Raw genomic sequence first — 22,071 nt, 5'->3', positions numbered from 1 at the left:
CCCCCCCCCCCCCCCCCCCAAAAAAAAAAAAAACCCACACCCAAACATTTTTATTTATCATGTGTATTTGTTGTTTTGCTCTTGCAGGCACTTGTTGGTTTGTCCCGATCGGAATCTGTGCGTCAGATTATTAACAAACTACCTCTGTTCAACAATGGACAGTTGCAGTGTAAGTACATTTATCAATTTATTATTTATGGTTCATTCAAGTTTAGAAACCCCTAAACATGGGCATTAGAAGCAACACAAAATAAGCTAAACTTACATTGTTAGGAGCCGTTGTTATTTAAATTCATTAGCAACTGATATTTGGGATTCAAAACTGAGCACCTCAAGAATGGCTTTTGTATGTACATAACAGGGATAGAAAATTTCACCAAATTAGCTACTAAACTTAAAAACTGGCAGAAACCCAGTTAATTTCTAACAAAATATCATTTATTTCATGAAATTATTTCTCCAAATTAAAATAAAATTCACCATTTGTTTTTTAAATTCACAATTTGTTAATTTGGTGAGTGCCAGAGCTAGCCCTGTATAAAAAATTAATAATTCACCTAGACTGCACAATTGAATATTAACATTTGATGACATTATATTTGTCGCTGTAACGTAAACACCTGTGTTGTTTCCAGCACTGATGAAGGAGCCAGTGTTGCAGGATAAACGCCAGGAGCACATCCGGTTCTGCAAGTACGCGAGCGATCTACTGGAGCGTGTGTCTGGCAAACAACCAAGCTCCGTCGGTGACGCGTCTCTCGAAGAAATACGACGGGTAACACATCGCTTAACATTTCACAAAAATACTCTTCATTATAGCTCTGCATTATTGTTAGAATCTTTATGACTTTCAATTGAAATATAAAAACAACCTCTTTCGGAAAGCTAAAGAGCAAATTTGCTCATTTCATTAAGGGCGGGACATAGCCCAATGGTAAAGCACTCGCTTGATGCATTGTCAGTCTGGAATCGACCCCCATAAGTGAGTCCATTGGGCTATCTCTAGTTTCAGCCAGTGCACCATGACTGGTATATCAATGGCAGTGGTATGTGCTATCCTGTCTGTGGGAAAGTGCATATAAAAGATCCGTTGCTGTATTAGGAAAAATGTAGCAGGTTTCCTCTGATGACTGCGTGTCAGAACTACCAAATGTTTGACATCCAATAGCTGATGATTAATTAGTCTGTACTGTCATTAAACAAAACAAACTTTAACATTTCATTAAATGTAGCTCCTGCATTACTACAGTTAGCCATAAACCACGAGTGATGCAGACAGAAATCATGTTTGGTGATTGAATTGATGTTTTTGTTTTTTTCAGGCTGATATCGTCGCACAGACGAAGATCATCTTTCAGGAGCGAGAGTTGCTGCAGCTGATGTACGATCACCTGCTTGTTAAAGGTACGCTATCTGTTTGCCGACTGTTTAATGGAAAACCGTATCTACTGCTTGATTATGGGGATGTGCGGGGTTTAAACTGTCACTCGCCAAATCACCAAACGCAAATTAAAGTTGAATTTGACAAATATATTTCATTATTAATTTGCCAAGAAGCTCATTCGAAAATCATCTGCTGTTTATAGATGTACCACCGTTTTTGCTGGTTTGCTAAATGAAAATTGAATTTGGTGACCGATTTGCTTAGAAAATTTGCCAAATTGTTAATATTTGATATGGGTTCAGCTGAAAGCCTGGATGTTTTTCTTTACAACTGATTCTCAAATTGATCACCCGCAGGGAGGCACACTGATTATTATTCTATTTCTGGTGGGTCTTGTGCATTTTCCAATGAGCATAGAGTTTGTATTTTGTGGGTGGTGGGTGTGTTTAACCGGAGTACTGCAGGCGAGATATCTCGCCCAAAGTCATGTCAGTCAACATACTGTACATTGTATACAGTGCATTCCCCAATTCATATTTCCCGCCGTTTTGAACACGACACTCACTGGAAACGGAAATATAATAAAAGAAAAAGGATTTTTTTTCAAAATGGTGGCTTTTGTTTTGATTTTTTTCAATTGAAAATACCTTGAAATTTTTAGTTCAAAAAGTGGTTTTCGGCAAGTATTTTCGCTTGACAACAATGGCGGCATGTCGCGGTCATTTTCAGGGATCGATAGCTGATTATGACAGCTTATTTGATAATAAATTTGATCGTTTTACCAACAACGAAAATTACCAAATATTGCAATATGAATCGTAGTTCGGGTTTAAAAAAAAAATCTGGTCAGAAAACCACTGTCATCAGGAATAATGGACATAAATACTGGACAGCTGGCCACAAATGCCCGTAAGTAAACGCAACTTTTTCGATTTTTTGCCTAATTTTAATCACCATGAGACGATCGAAAAATAATAAAAATTACAAAAAAGACACGAAAATAATACTTACCGATTCATATATGAACTTTATTTCATGTATTTATAAAACATTTAAGTGAATATATGTGAGTAAAAATTAGAAACTTGTACCCACTGAACGTGGTTTTTGTTAAAAATTAATCCAGTAGTCTAAAGGTTAAGTAATCTATCCCACTTGTCTCCCTTCCATGTGATTATTTCTTGAAAAGTCCTTTTGTTTAGTTACTGGATATTTCTGTAAAATAAATACTTTGTATTGCCCAACATTTTATATAGTGCTCAGTATTTACTTGTGTCACAGCATTGATAAGCAAGGTCAAAAAAACCTACTGTTGCATCTCGGGCGATCTTTTCCTGTCCCCACCATTCCCCATGACTGCTATGTCAAAGGCTGTAATAGGTTTCTATTCAACAGATCTTTTACAGCTATTTGTGAAAATTGGTTCCCATTGTCACACTTCATATTGTATGTTAGCGAAAGTCATTCAGTTTTATTTCTAAAATTTGACTTGACACCCATTTGACTTTGGGAATTTTAGTGTTGTTTTACAAAATTTTGGGAATTTTCAGTTTCATTTAAAAAAACATCTTAGTAAGCCTTGTTAGAATCAAAAAGACTATAATACTATACATATACTTGTATTTATTCAAATTAATATCTAGTCTTATGTATTGTTTTCAAAATGTCTTTTTATAATAAAAAATTATAATTATTTACACTTTTTTACTCTATAATTGGGAATAAAAAAACGATATAACTTTTGAGGAATGGTGGGGAATGGTGCCGATTAAATTATCGGAGATTAGAAACATAAAACCCTGTCGTTTCTTAAAATGTGCTGTAATGTCATTAGACAAATATTCTTTAATTACTAAAACATGATAGCTTATCATATGCTCAAAGGCCAATAGGCCTATTGCAATAAACTATATATGTGTGGCTGCATGACAAAAGGTGCCACATGGTCCAAAAAAAAGAGAGAGGTGTTTTTGAAAGAATAAGATAAAGCACATTCTACAGAACCAAATTCTGTTTTAATTATGAAAATCGGATGAAAACTTTCCGAAATATTGAACTTTTTGTACAGACAATTATGGTTTTTTCCAAAGGACCATCTTTGAGAAAATGAAGTCTGAAGTTTTACACAAAAAACCTGATTTATTATTGCTTGAAATCTTCATTAATAATAATAATAATATATGTCAACCAAGTTATTCTGTACTCTGTAACCATGTAATATTTGTTTTAACAGTATATGCCATTGACAAGAATTTATATTGAACCTCCATTATACATCTCTCCCCCCCCCCCCCCCCCCCCCCTTTATAAAAAAAAAAAAAAATGCACAATAGTATCCACCATCAATAAAATGAGAAAGTATCAGTGCTCACACCAAATATGAATGCTATGACTAGACAGGAATATTTAGTCAAACATAAGTCAATAGTTCTCCAGTTTTGAACATACAGTAAGTTCTCACATACCAGGTTGTAACACGGCCAGAGTAATGAGCCCGATGACCACCTCGATTTCAGTAAATAGATTCGTTTGATTCGAAAGCCGATTCTGACTCTCTCTGATCCCTACTTACAAAGTAGTCCATAATAATGTCTTGTAACACATCATCAGAAGCAATGTTTCTCATACTGGCATTGATGTTTAACAGCGAATTCAACTGGCGAGCCACCTCAGCTTCCTTTGTCATTACACATGCTGGTCTCACGGGCACCGCCATTTTCTCAATTGATACCGTGAATCGAGCAGGCACTTGTTTTTTTACATGTTCGTCTCGATTTAACTCGATTTAAATATGTTTCACGTCTCGCATTACAACATACACAGTCTTAGTACTACTTCAAATGCATTTTTACTTCATAAATTGAACAGACGATCGCACATTTTTCTTATTTTGTAGTTTGGGAAAAAGTAATTGTTGAATTTTGCCACGGAAATTGTCTCAATGCGCATTACTCCTACGTGACAAATATATCTGCGCACTTGCTATATTTAGAAAGTAGAGTTCACGACCTTTCCAGTGGTATGCAATACTTGGCGTTGAAAAGTCCAAGATTTTATAATAAACTCAGCCAAATAAGTGATTAATTCTTGCGTAATTAAAGACAATTAGAATTTGACAGGTTGTACACAATCACCAAATAACATGTTTTATTGTTTTATTTTAGGAAAAACTATGTATTAGTATGAAAATTAAGTTGTTTTAAAAACTGTTTGTGCTAAAAACGAAGAAAAAAAAATTCATGTATTTTATTGTAATTGGCTGTTACGCGATATTACAATGCGCGACATCCGGCACCTTTTGTCGTGCAGCCACACATATATAGATGATAACAGGCTAGTGTAGTTTAAATATTTTGAATGCGACCAGTATGATGAATGTTTGTGTACTGATGAACATGTTACCATGTTGTAGGGTTCACGGAGTCGGCGTTTGCTTTACAGCGTGAGGCTGGCCTGCCGAGATGTGTGACCCCACCACCACTGCATCCCTCTAGTCCTCACCTCTATTCATCGCCATCAACATCACGCCTAGTAAGGCTTGCTTGTCAACTCGTTTTTATAGTAGTATATTAAAAAATACTTATTGTGGGGAAGACAAATCCAGTAACAAATATATTTTCCGTTCACTACACCAATCCTGGCTTCATAACAGTGCAGGCCCATCTGCCCTACCCCTCTCTGTATTATGGTTTCCACCAATCCTGGCTTCATAACAGTGCAGGCCCATCTGCCCTACCCCTCTCTGTATTATGGTTTCCACCAATCTTGGCTTCATAACAGTGCAGGCCCATCTGCCCTACCCTCTCTGTATTATGGTTTCCACCAATCCTGGCTTGATAACAGTGCAGGCCCGTCTGCCCTACCCCTCTCTGTATTATGGTTTCCACCAATCTTGGCTTCATAACAGTGCAGGCCCATCTGCCCTACCCTCTGTATTATGGTTTCCACCAATCCTGGCTTCATAACAGTGCAGGCCCATCTGCCCTACCCTCTCTGTATTATGGTTTCCACCAATCCTGGCTTCATAACAGTGCAGGCCCATCTGCCCTACCCCTCTCTGTATTATGGTTTCCACCAATCCTGGCTCGATAACAGTGCAGGCCCGTCTGCCCTACCCCTCTCTGTATTATGGTTTCCACAAATCCAGTAACCAATATATTTGCCGTTCACTACTCCAATCCTGGCTTCATAACAGTGCAGGCCCATCTGCCCTACCCTCTCTGTATTATGGTTTCCACAAATCCAGTAACAAATATATTTTCAGTTCACTACACCAATCCTGGCTTGATAACAGTGCAGGCCCATCTGCCCTACCCCTCTCTCTATTATGGTTTCCACAAATCCAGTAACAAATATATTTTCCGTTCACTACTCCAATCCTGGCTTCATAACAGTGCAGGCCCATCTGCCCTACCCTCTCTGTATTATGGTTTCCACCAATCCTGGCTTCATAACAGTGCAGGCCCATCTGCCCTACCCCTCTCTGTATTATGGTTTCCACAAATCCAATAACAAATATATTTTCCGTTCACTACACCAATCCTGGCTTGATAACAGTGCAGGCCCATCTGCCCTACCCCTCTCTCTATTATGGTTTCCACAAATCCAGTAACAAATATATTTTCCGTTCACTACTCCAATCCTGGCTTCATAACAGTGCAGGCCCATCTGCCCTACCCTCTCTGTATTATGGTTTCCACCAATCCTGGCTTGATAACAGTGCAGGCCCGTCTGCCCTACCCCTCTCTGTATTATGGTTTCCACAAATCCAGTAACAAATATATTTTCCGTTCACTACACCAATCCTGGCTTCATAACAGTGCAGGCCCATCTGCCCTAACCCTCTCGGTATTATGGTTTCCACAAATCCAGTAACAAATATATTTTCCGTTCACTACACCAATCCTGGCTTCATAACAGTGCAGGCCCATCTGCCCTACCCTCTCTGTATTATGGTTTCCACAATTTCTCTACCACGTAACAATATACAGGAAGACACTACAAAAGACTTTTCTGAGGTATTTTTGTTGGATTACCACTGTATTGATGGAAATCGTGGTTAATGCTCATTTCCACGAGTTGTGGAAGCCCATGGGAGGAGACATGACAGTTTTGTGCCATACACTTGCTCCTTATGACATGTGACATACCACTACCATGGCTCAGGAAATAATGTCTGTATTGTTACCAGTTGAAATGTAGCAAAAAATCTTGATGTCAACAGCTAGTAGTGTAAACTTTTATTAACCTTATAAATGTACCTACGGATCTGAAAGTCTGGTTAATTTCTCATGCATTTTGACTGTATTAGTAAAGTAAAGCTGTTTTTTCAGTGTGTTTCTTAGTCAAGACTGATGTTCCAACCATGTCCCATGTCAGTGGTTATAGTATGTCCTAATTTTGAGAGATCCTCTGCGGCTAATCATAAGAGTAGCCATAAGTTGTTACAGCAGGTTTCATTTGTTGCACTTTATGTTTTCAAAAGCCATTACTTAAAAATGTGCTGAAATGTCATAAAACAAATATTACTTTTTTACTAAAACCGTATTACTTTTCTTAAAGAGGCTAGACTGAGTGTATTTTCAATGCCACTAACTTCAGTAACTTCAAGCTATGTTTTCTGTTTGTTTTTTAGTCCAGGCAGATGAGTCAGCCATCGACAAGCCACACCACAGCCTCTGTAGCGGGGAGCTCTAGTCACACAAATCACGCGAGGGACGTACCCACCACACCCGGGCCCATCAGACTGACCGTCAACAAACACCAGCCATCGCCACCACAAGTAACATTCCAGCAGAAAGTAAGTGTCTCAGCCACAAATCTGCATTTGTCCAGGTTGGTAGTGATTGTTCCATAGTTCCATACCAGAAATTATCACTCATTTCTTAATGTGATTGTGTTGAAAACAAAAGAAGCTAGCATTATTGTAAAGATATGGTTGAAATTGTTTCTCTAGTCACACTGCACTCAGTTCTTGGTGGATGATGTCTGGAGTCTTTCAAGTGCTTTAAGCATTACTCATATGCCAATTACCTTGATGTTTGTATTGTATTGTACTTTTACACATAGCTCTTTACACTCTAGTTTACATATATAAATTTTATTCTTATTGTAAATAATATTTTCATATATTTACCTTTTTGACACTCGGTGGCCGATGTGTATTTTGTGCTAGGGCATCTTTATACATTAATTAATTACTATTACATCAAAGTCTTTGGTATGTGCTGTCCTTTCTAGGAAAGTTCATATACAGTCTTCTATTTTTACATAACCTGTTGATAGGTTTATATAATGTGTATTAAAATTACTTATATTTCAAAGGAAATTCTATCCATGTAAAAGTTTTGCAGCAGTAATGACAAAATATAAACATTTCAAATTAACTTTGTTTTCTCTCTCAAAATGTTACTATTTTTTAGTGTCAACTGGTAATTGGTAACTTGCATAATTTTAAGTACAGTTTGGTAAAGTGAAATGTTGTTTCATTTCAGGTTCAACTTAGTAAATTGAAATGTTGTTTAATTTCAGGTTCAACTTAGTAAACTGAAATACCTCCGAGAGAAAGAAAACTCCACCCAAAGTCCGAGTGTCAAGTTAAAATCGGTGGGCAAGCCGTCGGTCGATTACGACATCTCGCTCGACAAGATCGTCACGGAATACCTTCGCAAGCAACACGCCCTGTGTCGCAACCCCGTGGTCACGTGTCCACCCATGTCTTTGTTCTTGTGAGTCTTTCAGCTTGTAAATAGGGCTTGTGCCACGAGGTGGTGGATATGGCAACGGTGGTTAACGTGCACTATCAGAGCATGCTGTTATGGTGCATGCCTGTTATGGTGCATGCCTGTCGTGGGCACAAGTTCTGACTGCTGCCAGATCAGAAAAGGTTGGGGTAGGAGAAAGCGGGATCAGCCACACTGGCAGGTAGCAGTGTAGCACAGGCAGGCCGACAGGGTCGGAAGTGGGAGAGGGAGGTGGGCTCAGACATTTAACCTATTGTTTGGTATGTGGGGTCAATCTGGTATTCCAGTAGTAGGACAGTCGGTCAGTATTTTATTTTAATATTTATATTTTACCGTCTCTCTTGATGGTATTACCTGTATTGAAATACACCTAGAATTAGCAATTAATTATTTAAAGATTCTATATGTGTTCTATGAATTAGTCGGGCCTCGTGAAAATGGTGACTGTGATAATCTAATTTTTCATAACTTATTTTTTGTTGGTGCAAAATTTAGGGCACCATTTACATGGACAGTAATGGGTTGTGCGTGGGTTACCTGAATTTATGTTTGTGTAACCTGTAAATGGGTTGTGCTGATTTTTAACCTAGCAACAGAAATGGCCAGCTATTCACATAAAACTAAGCTTTCTGTGAATTAATTCACATCATTTTGGTGAGTTTTCTTGAGATACTTCTATAAATCACTGATTGTTATCAGTCAGCTCTGAGTGACTAAACAACAACCGTTGTACTTGGGTTTTCAACTCGTACTTCAATTGTGCGACCTGCCGTTTCAGACCTCATCGATGTCCAGAGCCAAAAGGCTGGAGCAGTGCTCCTGTGTGTATAACGTCTCGCCTCATGAGGAGATCGGTAAGTTGGGCCATTTCTATTTATTGAAAGATCTTCGTCAATTGTTTTTAGACATGTTAACTTCTTGGTAATAAGTGAAATTTAATTTTATATTTTCTGCCAAGTCTTTACTTTCTTCCATCTTAAATGAAAACTTATAAGAGTTTCAGACTTATATATCAGTTGCCTTAAATGTGATATTTTTAATAATATTGATGCTTACTAGCATATGAAGGTGCATTTTTTTTTTTTTTTTTTCTTGTGGTGTTGGGTTCGGTTGTTGTTTTTTGTTTTAAGTCCACACAGAAATATGGCTTTAGTGTGACAACCCATTTCTTGTTGATGACATGAAAGTTAGACTGTTTTAGATGTTGATTATTCAACAATATTATTACTAATCAGTATCCATGATGTTTCTCTGTCAGGTTTTCCCTCCATATGGTGGACTAGATGGCACAAGATCAAACAGAAAATTTATTTATACCAAGTAAGATATCATTCAGGGTTTCTGCTGTTGGCAATTTGGCAGATTGTTTGAGAATGTACTGTTAACTTTGATCATTCTCAAATACATTCACCAAGTGAAAACTAAAAACAATTAGTTGGTATGAACTATGAAGCCGGACAAAAAGATTGAAACACTGACCGTCATCTTAAACTAGTATTTGTTTAAACAATGTCATTTATTTTTGTTTGTTCATTTATAGCTTTACAAAAATCCAACAATCATAACTTGCATACTATTCTATATTTGCATATTAATTAAGCTGTCAGAGAACGAAGTTATTGTGTGCTTTGACTAAAAAAACATCAACAGTCATAATTTACACACTCATACTGTAAGAGAACAATGTGATTGTATAACAGTTTGATTGTGGTTATAAGATGTTACATTTTGTTTACACACTAATATTGATTAAGCTGTAAGAGAACAAAGTGATTGTATAACAGTTTGAGCGTGGTTAAAAGATGTTACATTTTGTTTCAGATTCCGTCCAGTCAGAACGTACCATGATGGGGAGGACGATGGGTTCGCGTGCTGTTCTTTCATGGTAAGTTCTCTCTTAGTATGCTACACACTAGTTACAGAGAAAATAGGTCCACTCTGTTGTCATAGAGTTGTTAGTCCTCTACCCGTCCAATCAGAGGGGACTGTAGGTTTTATCTCCCTCCTGTCTGTCTGTCTGTCTCTCTCTTTCTGTCTGTCCGACAAATAGGTTTCTGGACTTTTTATTTATTTTATTTTTTTATATTTTGTTTGGTACAATGCCTCAAGATATTGAGCTGAAATTTTCTATATTGCTTTATCATGCACTGTTACAGATCAAGTTTGACTTTCATGGCGATTTACCCATTTTTCAGAGAGTTATGAATTTAGGAGATTGAAAGAAAAAACAAATTCCAGACTTTTATTCTCAATACCTCAAGATATTAAGCTGAAATGGTTTATATTTTGACTTGCGTGGCAACTTACCCATTTGTGATGGACTTTGAACTTGGGAGATACAATAATTTGTTGGGCCCGATATAGGGGACATGTATTGCTTTAGCAGTACTCTCAGGATGCTTGTTGAATTGAAAAAATACCTCATGGCTGTTAGATGAATAATTTTTTATGGTCAGAAGAAATGTGCTTTGTTTATATATATATAGATAGATAGATAGATAGATAGATAGATAGATAGATAGATTTACTTGTTAGATATACTGGATGAATGCCATTAAACTGCCATTCTCTATCTTTCATTCATTATATCACTGTTCCTCTATCTTTCAGTCAAGTGAGAACCAACTCATGTTAGGAACATTCTCAGGCGAACTCAAAATGTTCAGTCTATCCACAGGGGAGGTAAGTCTGCTTGCTAAACGTTTTCATGGTAAGCTTTAATTTATTGCTTCTTAGTCAAATACAGTACGCGAACCAACCATAATTGCGTCTAGACAGCGACTCTGACCAAGCTAGACTAGTCAGGGAAAAATTGAAAAATTCCTGTTAGACGGTTGATCGGCGGTCACTGCGAACGTGCACGAGCTACTTGATTTGAGCCTCTGACCTTTTTCTTGTTGTCAATTGCCGCTATGTTGTCAGTTACACTATGTTGTGAATTTTAAAAAAAATTATATATTTATTTCACTGGGTTTTTTTTTGGGGGGGGGGGGGGGGGTTTCTTTTAAAATCGCGATATTCGTGTTTACAAGGCATTCGCACTACACTGAAAATAATAACTAAATAATACATTTATATTGACCATTAACTCTTGTAAATCGTTCAAAGGGAAACGATTACAATAAGCAAACAATAAAAAAGGAGAGTTCTTCGTTTTACTAACAAAAGAAGTGAAATCGAGAGAAAAAGAGGGAAGAGAAAGAATAAGCTTGGTTTTGGTATGTGATATTTGGCACAGCAGGAAAGTTCATTTCATTTGTGACGGGAGGTCGAATCTGTTTTTATGTTTACTGTATTTCAAAAAGTAAAATAAATAGTAATGAAAACAAAGTGAAAACAATAAAATAAAAATATTTTTAAAAGGATGGGGGGGGGAATACTGCGAGTTAGATGGGAAATTAAAAATATATAAATATTTTAAAATAATAATGTTTGCTTTTGCCTACGTGACGATTGTCACTTGCAGCTATGGATGTTGTCTTATTTGTTGGAGGGGAGCAGGTTTCCAGGTCCATAGGAACAATATCTGGGGGAGGGTGCACAACTTCTAGCAGGTGATTTCAGCGTCCATAGTGTGGAGACGGGACACACGTCATATTTTTACCTTTATTCATTTTCGTCCTTGAGTACAAGCGGGGCGGGCTGTAACACACACACACACACACACACCGGTCCACCTCATTTCTCACGGGCCTGTGATGTCGAATCTGTTCACCGGTGTTATAATGTTTACATTTTTATTAATTTTTTTGTTTGGCCAATAAAATACGACATTACATATATGCTATTTGATCCATGCTAAGTCTTATTAGTATGTTTTATGATACCTTTCCATGTGCTGCCACAAGTTTTGGGGCAAGTAGTATATTGTAGTATTTACTTACATTTTATGTGTCTTCGTTAAATTTGTCAAGTCTGCTTTGAACTTGCCCAGTGTCCATGTTGGTGTCCCTTACAGTGATTTTAAATTTCATATTAATGAATATATCTTTTCGACTTGGCAAGATGATTGGGACGGTGCGGTTGCAAACAAACTTCATTCTGTCACGCCAGTCCTGGGAGTGGCAGTTATCCTACAGGCGGTGCAGGAAGGATGAAGTAGTCTTGTGCCGTGCCCGCATCGGCCATACATATTTGACACATTCATGTATTTTAAAGAACGAACACACACACACACACACACACACACACACACCTTCCTCAGTGTGAACACTGTCAATGTACACTGACTATGCGCCACACTTTGGTGGAGTGTGATCATCTCAAGCCGACAAGAAATGATATATTTGGCAACAGAAATGTTTTAGAATCTTTTAAACTCCATCCAGAATTAATTGTAAAGTTTTTAAAATATACTTACCTTGATTTTTGTATTATATTGTACTTTTCCCCCACAGCTCCTTACACAGTGGTTTTACATAAATATATAAATAATGTTTTCATATACTTAACATTTGTGACACCCAATAGCCGATGTGTATTTTTGTGCTGGGGCGTCGTTAAACATTCATTCATGCATTCGTTAAATCGGTCAATAATAATAAAATGTGCCTAGAAAACTATGTTTCATTGTATGTTCATCGCCGAATCTACCAACGATCGCCAATCATTGGTCCTTTCGTCTGCGAGCTTGGGTACAGGTTTTATCTGGAGCTGTTGTTGTTGCAGATGTATTCTCTCTAGCACCCATTTACCTTTTCATCCACTAACTATACCAATATTACCTGTAAACGTGTACTGCCGATTTTTGACCAACGATCACAACGATCGCGGGTTACATGTCGTTTACGAACTTTGTTAAATAAATGTGTGTTGGCGTAATTTTCAAATGAAACATGGTTACAGGTTTTAACTGGAGCTGTTGTTGTTGCAGATGTATTCTCTCTAACACCCATTTACCTTTTCATCCACTAACTATACCAATATTACCTGTAAACGTGTACCGCCGATTTGACCAACGATCACAACGATCGCGGGTTACATGTCGTTTACGAACTTTGTTAAATAAATGTGTGTTGGCGTAATTTTCAAATGGAACATGGTTACAGGTTTTATCTGGAGTTATTGTTGTTGCAGATGTATTCTCTCTAACACCCATTGACCTTTTCATCCACTAACTATACCAATATTACCTGTAAACGTGTACCGCCGATTTGACCAACAATCACAACGATCGCGGGTTACATGTCGTTTACGAACTTTGTTAAATAAATTTGTCTTGGCGTAATTTCCAAATGGAACATGGTTACAGGTTTTATCTGGAGTTGTTGTTGCAGATGTATTCTCTCTAACACCCATTTACCTTTTCATCCACTAACTATACCAATATTACCTGTAAACGTGTACCGCCGATTTGACCAACGATCGCGGGTTACATGTCGTTCACGAACTTTGTTAAATAAATGTGTGTTGGCGTGATTTCCAAAAGGAACATGGTTACAGGTTTTATCTGGAGTTGTTGTTGTTGCAGATGTATTCTCTCTAGCACCCATTTACCTTTTCATCCACTAACTATACCAATATTACCTGTAAACGTGTACCACCGATTTGACCAACGATCGCGGGTTACATGTCGTTCACGAACTTTGTTAAATAAATGTGTGTTGGCGTGATTTCCAAAAGGAACATGGTTACAGGTTTTATCTGGAGTTGTTGTTGTTGCAGATGTATTCTCTCTAGCACCCATTTACCTTTTCATCCACTAACTATACCAATATTACCTGTAAACGTGTACCACCGATTTGACCAACGATCGCGGGTTACATGTCGTTCACGAACTTTGTTAAATAAATGTGTGTTGGCGTGATTTCCAAAAGGAACATGGTTACAGGTTTTATCTGGAGTTGTTGTTGTTGCAGATGTATTCTCTCTAGCACCCATTTACCTTTTCATCCACTAACTATACCAATATTACCTGTAAACGTGTACCGCCGATTTGACCAACGATCGCGGGTTACATGTCGTTCACGAACTTTGTTAAATAAATGTGTGTTGGCGTGATTTCCAAAAGGAACATGGTTACAGGTTTTATCTGGAGTTGTTGTTGTTGCAGATGTATTCTCTCTAGCACCCATTTACCTTTTCATCCACTAACTATACCAATATTACCTGTAAACGTGTACCACCGATTTGACCAACGATCGCGGGTTACATGTCGTTCACGAACTTTGTTAAATAAATGTGTGTTGGCGTGATTTCCAAAAGGAACATGGTTACAGGTTTTATCTGGAGTTGTTGTTGTTGCAGATGTATTCTCTCTAGCACCCATTTACCTTTTCATCCACTAACTATACCAATATTACCTGTAAACGTGTACCACCGATTTGACCAACGATCGCGGGTTACATGTCGTTCACGAACTTTGTTAAATAAATGTGTGTTGGCGTGATTTCCAAAAGGAACATGGTTACAGGTTTTATCTGGAGTTGTTGTTGTTGCAGATGTATTCTCTCTAGCACCCATTTACCTTTTCATCCACTAACTATACCAATATTACCTGTAAATGTGTACCTCCGATTTGACCAACAATCACAACGATCGCAGGTTACATGTCGTTTATGAACTTTGTTAAATAATGTGTGTTGGCGTAATTTTCAAATGGAACATGGTTACAGGTTTTATCTGGAGTTGTTGTTGTTGCAGATGTATTCTCTCTAACACCCATTTACCTTTTCCTCCACTAACTATACCAATATTACCTGTAAACATGTACCGCCGATTTGACCAACGATCACAACGATCGCGAGTTACATGTCATTTATGAACTTTGTTAAATAAATGTGTTTTGGCGTGATTTCCCAAAAGAACTTCGATACAGGGGCTGTTTGTATTACAGCTATATGTATATTTTCTTTTCCTAGGACTGTCTTTGTAGATATCTCTCTCTATTGTTTTCTTATTTTTTTCAGGCATTACAATAAATACAAAAACTAAATAATAAAAGACTACTGGTATATTTTGGGTAAAATTCCATGTCATTCCCATTTTTATCCAATGCTATATTACTATCAATGGAATAAATGTTAATATCCTAAAAGGTACCGACATAATAGTCCTCATTCTCCCACTTTTCCAGTTACTCTGTTCAGAAGGCCGGAAATGTGACATTTTAACACCTGAAATTCAAACGTTGCTCAGGGAAGCAGGTTCAGACCGTGAAATACATTTATTTTCATCTCCCAGGCCAAAGAACCGACACCAAGCTCCTCCACCCTCTCCACCCCTTTCAAATACACTCCGCGGTCATAGTTATAGGCTATATCTCTCCCCCACCCCACCCCCCAAAAATCAAAATAGAATATCTCCACTTCAATTTTATTATTTATAAATATGCCCCCCCCCCCTCCCCCCCCCCCCATGATAGTACATACCCATGCCTTAGTAGCTGGAATGAGACAATCCCACTGGCGGGGATCGACCACGATTCTAGACTTAAATGAATGCATCCGAGCAAGGCACAAGACAACTTCATCCTTCCTACACCGGCAGTAACAGGACTGCCACTATTCCAAGATTGGATTGGCAAAATGAAGCTTGTTCGTGACCGCACAGTCTTTGCAATATCAAAGCAACAGATTAAAAAAAAAAAAAAAAAAAAAAAAAACGTATTCAAAATCCAGATAACAAACTTGTTTTTATGTCAGTCTGCATCTGCACATGCACATGTATGCAGGTGTTCATGTGTATTGCATCGCAACCAGGTGTACGTACATGTGTTCTTACCATCTCTCCATACAGACCACCAAAGCTACACAGCAAAGAGCCATAAAACCATATTGCGTAATGTGTATTCAGTTCAAAGAGCGTGCTTGTTCATGTATAGAACGTAATTCTACAGTATTGTTCTGCTGGCTAAAGCTTGGTGCCTGTGTTAATGGTTACATAGTAGGAGGAGAAGGGGAAATGCGATGGACTGAAATATGCAATAGATTTAGTCTATTTCAGTCAAACAAGTGTACACTAGATAAAAAGTTGGGCACAAATTTAGAGGGTTCACAAAAAATAAAAATGCAGACAGTGGTTTCAAATTTTGTTCGTCAATAAGAACCAAAATTGTTCTGAATGTGCTATTTAAATATCACTTGACCTGACTGAAATTTTAAACCGAGTGCTTTCATAATCAGGTTAGGTCAGGTCATAGGATTTAACGTGCACATTCAGAGCAATGTTTTAGCGCACGCCTGTCATGGGCACAGGTGCCGGCCTCAGCTGGCTCCTCCGTCCAGGATAGGAAAGGGTTGTGGTAGGTGGGAGAGGGGACTGGCACGTGTAAGAGAGTAGCACGTCCAATCGGTAGCAGGTGGAGGTGGTTTTGGTGGTGTGGCATTTGGAATATCCCATAGGGATTAAGCCAAATTGAATGTAGGAAATTTGACACATTTTTAAAAGGTCCGCCTAAATGGAAATGGGGAGCTACATATATTTTTGAACTTAGTATGCCGAGTGTAGCTCGTTACTGGGACCTAGTTGAGATGTCTCCCCAGGTTGCCCATAGTGGCCCTTAAAAGGGCCTGATCTGTTCAGAAAAGGAAATATTCACTTGGTTTCACACACACACACACACACACACCGATTGCCACATTCAGTAAAAATTGTAGGCATTAGGAAAAATATTGTTAAAATGGCAACTGATTCAAAATTGTAAGTACAAAAATGCTAAATAAATTTAACAATAAAAGTGTACACAATATTTCAACTCAATATCTTGAGGAATTGGTTGAGTGCTCAATTGCGGTGCTTGGGTCGCAAGATCAAACCACCTCGGTGTATCCATTCACCTGATTGGGGTTTTTTTTCGTTCCATCTAGTGCACCACATCTGGTCAAAGGCTGTCATATGTGTTTTCCTGTCTGTGGGGAAAGAGCATAAAAAAGATCCCTTGCTACATTAGAAAAAAAAGTAGCAGGATTTCCGCTGATGACAATGTGGTGTTTGACATCCAATAGCCTATGATCATTGTATTCTAGTGGTGTCATTAAACAATACACTTTAACTTCTAACAATATAAAGTACAGACCAATGTTCATAAAAGGTAAATTTTTAAAGAACACCACAGTAAAAACGAGTAATATAAACAAATATTATGTACCGGCTTCGGTCTACAGGCTGGTAGGTACTGGGTTCGGATCCCAGTCGAGGCATGGGATTTTTAATCCAGATACCGACTCCAAACCCTGAGTGAGTGCTCCGCAAGGCTCAATGTAAACCACTTGCACTGACCAGTGATCCATGACTAGTTCAACAAAGGTCATCGTTTGTGCTATCCTGTCTGTGGGAAGCGCAAATAAAAGATCCCTTGCTGCCTATCGTAAAAAAGAGTAGCCTATGTGGCACCAGCTGGTTTCCTCTAAAAAAAAAAAAAAAATAGTGTCAGAATGACCATAAGTTTGACGTCCAATAGCCGATGATAAGATAAAAAATCAATGTGCGTCGTTAAATAAAACAAACTTTACAAATATTATGTAGTAACACGAAAATAACTGCGATTTGGCTTAGATGATAAAATGTTCTCAATTTCCTGTCGGCTTTTTCTTTGACCTACAAGCCCAAGTCAAAACTAAAACAATGTCTATTTCTCAAGCAGCTCGTGCATCTTGTATCAGGGACAGTTCTAACAGATTGTCTGGGTCACCATAATGAATTACGTATTAGACAGTGCGCTGTTCAAAGATTAGTCTTCGCAATAATTATTATCTTTTGGATATAAATCAATAAATTAATTGTGCTAAATAATACTAACTACATTTTTAGGAGTAATTTTAAAAAGTCAATGCAATAATTTGAATAAACAAAATCATGGGCTCCGTTTCTTTGATGTTTGATCTCCCCGAGCAGTATGGTCTAATCGTGTGTGTGTGTGTGTGTGTGTGTTTGAGAGAGAGATCAGATGACGTTACACTTGCAGCATGCCACCTTCATTGTATGTGACAATCGGTTGAATCGACCGTTGCCAAGCATGCAAATCGGGCCATTTGTTCAAAAATTAATCACTGTGTAACCATTAGTTAAGAGAAATTATTAAAACCAAATATTAAATGACTTCAAAGAACAATTGAAAACTATATTAAAATTTGACTTAGAACAGCATAATTAAAAATATATTAGGCTAACCGAGCAGTGGCGTAGGAAGCTGGGGGGGGGGGGGGGGGGGGGGGCAGACACCTATATATATACACATACATACACACACATATATATATGGGGGGGGGGGGGGGGGCAGTATCAGTTGTGGGTAGCATAACGGTAAATAATTATAGGAATAGAGCCTGTAACTTACTTTGGTAAAAACAAAAGTCCGATTACATGTCACATAAATGATGTCTAGACTTTCTTCTCTCTTTTTTTGTTGTTAATTCACGATGTCTGTGGGTGCATTCTGGGACATTTAATTTCATTATTCATTATTAGGGTGGGGTTAAATTATTTAACCATTAAATGCGTTTTTGGTTAATATATCTAGATAATTTTACTTTATTCTACAAATACATAAAATATATCAGACACTACTATAACGGTCTTTCTTCTTTGTCTTCTTATTATTTGGCTTTGAACTTACTGTATTAAATACCTGAAAAAGAGAAAGAAAATCCAAAGACAGTCCAAATATCATAAATTAAAAACAAAGTAAATTAAGTGTGGATAAAACCAATCTTCGTCATCTCATTTATTTTTTACTTTATTGATTGATTTTTCTAGGAAGATAGGACAATTTACTATCATCACTGCTGATACATGTAGATCGCAACAATAAATAACATCCAGGTGCGGATATAAGTAGGGGTTTTTTTATTATGGGGATAGGGGCAATCTAAATCTGTGCCTATACTTTATAAAAGCAGAGTATACATCTAAAATTTCAGTTGCTATATGTAGTACCGTAGCGTCATCTTCCATGTATATATTTACCTTCGGTTGATACCGAGCGCATATGGTGTCGATTTAAAAAAAAAAAAATATCCACAGGTTTGTTTTTCTGTCAAATTTAGGTAACGTTATTCTTATCGAGTCTTACCCATTGTCTGTCCCAGCATGAGGAATTCGCACCTCCAACCCCCCCACCCCCATTAAAAACCTGCGTACGGGCCTGATATACTAGTACTTTCTTTATGTGATAGAACCAACTGGCCTAGCTGTGCCCCATCGCTGGCCCAATGACACCTATCCCCTGGCCATCCCATATAACACATGGAAAAGAGGGAATTAACACTCATGTACAGTGTGGTGATTTGCTTCCTTTGAGAGTCTTGTGTATTCGAGACGTCTGGAGTCTGTGTATTCGAGACCTCTGGTACTTTGCTGTAAAGCAGGCGAAACAAGACCGTAAAAGAGAAATGTTTTGCATACTTCGGATTGTAGTTAGATTGTGGGGAGCATAATTGTTTAAAACGTGTCGTTTTAGGCAGGGTTGAGGGTTAAATTGCATGTTACCTAATATATCTTTTGATAATTATATTTTATTTTACAAACTGAAATACACAAAATATACTAGATACTAAGTTATAAAGGTCTTATTTCATCTGCCTTATTATTTTATTTTTGAACTTACTGTATTAAACACCTTGTGGGGTGGGGGGGTCCAGAAAGTGAAAATATAAAACAATAACTATAGCGTGGATGAATCCAATCTTCAGACTGCTGTTGTTTCTCCACTCCCGCTGCACTGTGAATTTTATGTGCTTAAAAAGGAACAGCTGCGAGACAAAATTTGAATAAAAATGTGTTTTTTTGGTTGTTGTTTTTTAAAATCATCACAATATTGTAAATACTAATCAAAGTCAAAACTGATAGAGAAAATACACCAGTAACAACAACAGCCCCAGATAAAACCTGTACCCAAGTTCCTTTTTGAAAATACGCCAGCTCACATATTAACAAAGCAGTGCACAAACGATTGGCGATCGTTGGTCAAATCGGCGGTAAAGAAGTATACAATGTTATTGATACAGCTAGTAGACAAAATGTAATTGGGGGCTGAAGATAATATACTGGGCCTATAACAACAGCACCAGATAAAACCTGTATCCAAGATCCTTTAGGAAATGATGCTAACTCACATTAATTAAACAAAACAGCTCGCAGACGAAACGATGGTTCGGATCGTTGGACAAATCGGCGGTAAACATGACATTGGTACAGCTAGAGGAGAAAGGGTAAATGGTGGCTAGAGAGAATATTCTTGCAACAACAACAACAGCCCCAGATACAACCTCTACCGAAGTTCCTTTTGGAAATCACGCCAACTCTCATATTGACAAATCAGCACACAAACAACCGGCTATCGTTGGGATCGTTGGTCAAATCGACGGTAAACAGAAACAGAATGATATTGGTACAGCTAGTGAAAAGGTAAATGGGGTTAGATATAACATATTTGCAGCAACAACATCCCCATATAAAACCTCTTCCAGGCACGTGTAGCAAACACCCCTCCCACTTGTGGACGAATATGTAGGGGTTTTTTTGTTTTTGTTTTTGTTTTTTTGTTTAATTTTTTTGTCCTACATATAAATAAAGACTTTTTTTAAATTGCCTTGTGTGCCTTCCCCCACTAGAGACTGAGACCCCTCCATTACAGATTGTGTTCCAAACCCCCACACCCGGATATTGTTACCATGTGCCTGCGTACCAAAGTTCCTATCGAAAATCACTCCCAACACATTTTTATATTAACAAAGCAGTTCGCAGACGAAACAACTAACGATCATTTGTCAAATCGGCGGTAAACATACATTATAATGATATTGGTGCAGATAGTGAAGAAAATGTAAATGGGGGCTAGAGGGAATATATCCACAATAAAAACAGCCTCAAATAAAACCTGTACCCAAGTTCCTTTTGGACATCTATTAGCAAAGCAGCTTGCAGACCCGCGATCATTTGGGCCGTTGGTAAATTCAGCCGTAAAACATAATGATATTTAAGGCGCGTGTGCATAGGGGTGTGCTTCAGGGTCTACCCTCCTCCCCCTTCCGAATTTTCTTTTAAAAAAAAAAAAAAATTGCGAAGCATGACCCGACATTCCCTAAAGACATCTCTCACCAGTCTAGACACCCGTACTCAATTTTTCTGCACATGCGCCTGTGTACATTGTTTTGTAACCCCCACCCCCACCCCCCACCCCCCATAAACGTAGCTCGCCAGTCTAGACCCCCCCCCCCCCCCCCCCCCCCCCCCTAACAACATTTCATACGCACCTGCATTGGCAAAAACAGAAAAAGAAAAAAGAAACAAATTTAAAAAAACAGCCTAAATAATAATACATGTAATAATAATACAAATAAATGAAGTTTTTGTTAGCCGCTTGTGACAAACGTCACGTAGGCAAGCCACATGCACATTTATTTGTCGATTTCACTTCTTTTCTCTCAAAACCACAGTAAAAATTTTACAAAAAATCCCGAAACTGCCAAGCCAATTGCCGATATTGCCACTTCGGTTGGTTCGTGTACTGTAGAGTGAAACCTGTTGAAACCGGATCACGCTGGAGACCTAATATTTACTCGGTTTTAAACAGGATCCGATGTTTAGAGTCGCACTTTAGAATACAGTTATTTCCGTTGACATCAAATACGTAACTGAATGAACATGTCCGATAATTGCCAAATGATTGCGACTGTCGGAACGACAAGGACTAATAATAATGTCGCTATTTATCCCAAATTTTGCCAAATTTCGTATTTATGAACTGACATTAAAACAGAAATAAACAATAATTTGACACGCCTACTGATAGCCTGTGGTGGTGGAGACATTTTTTATCTTTCTTACCAAAACTTGTTTCTATCGCAGAAAAGATAATTTTTTTTATAAAATTGTTTGTATTTCGTATATAAAATACAAATTAAGTCACATGTGTATATTTTACTCTAATAATCAAAGGTCAAAAACTGATAGAGAAAATACACCAGTAACAACAACAGCCCCAGATAAAACCTGTACCCAAGT

The 22,071-nt window shown here is 37.8% G+C and overlaps 1 protein-coding gene across 1 annotated transcript in view; it reads left to right on the top strand.

Annotated features, from left to right (window-relative positions):
- Window positions 1–22,071, top strand: part of LOC121367442 (DDB1- and CUL4-associated factor 1-like) — a 66,775-nt gene that overhangs the window by 23,285 nt on the left and 21,419 nt on the right. Inside the window, exons 18-27 of the mRNA XM_041491619.1 lie at window positions 88–169; window positions 636–775; window positions 1,323–1,404; window positions 4,797–4,915; window positions 7,020–7,184; window positions 7,916–8,112; window positions 8,906–8,981; window positions 9,386–9,447; window positions 9,949–10,012; window positions 10,738–10,809. Coding sequence (XP_041347553.1) covers window positions 88–169; window positions 636–775; window positions 1,323–1,404; window positions 4,797–4,915; window positions 7,020–7,184; window positions 7,916–8,112; window positions 8,906–8,981; window positions 9,386–9,447; window positions 9,949–10,012; window positions 10,738–10,809 — 1,059 coding nt within the window. The remainder of the gene's footprint in view (window positions 1–87; window positions 170–635; window positions 776–1,322; window positions 1,405–4,796; window positions 4,916–7,019; window positions 7,185–7,915; window positions 8,113–8,905; window positions 8,982–9,385; window positions 9,448–9,948; window positions 10,013–10,737; window positions 10,810–22,071) is intronic.

The sequence above is a fragment of the Gigantopelta aegis genome, chromosome 3 (genome assembly GCF_016097555.1).
Source record: "Gigantopelta aegis isolate Gae_Host chromosome 3, Gae_host_genome, whole genome shotgun sequence".
Classification (NCBI taxonomy): Eukaryota; Metazoa; Mollusca; class Gastropoda; order Neomphalida; family Peltospiridae; genus Gigantopelta; species Gigantopelta aegis.
Note: the sequence above shows the minus strand (reverse complement) of the source record. Positions and strands in the feature narration are given on the sequence as shown.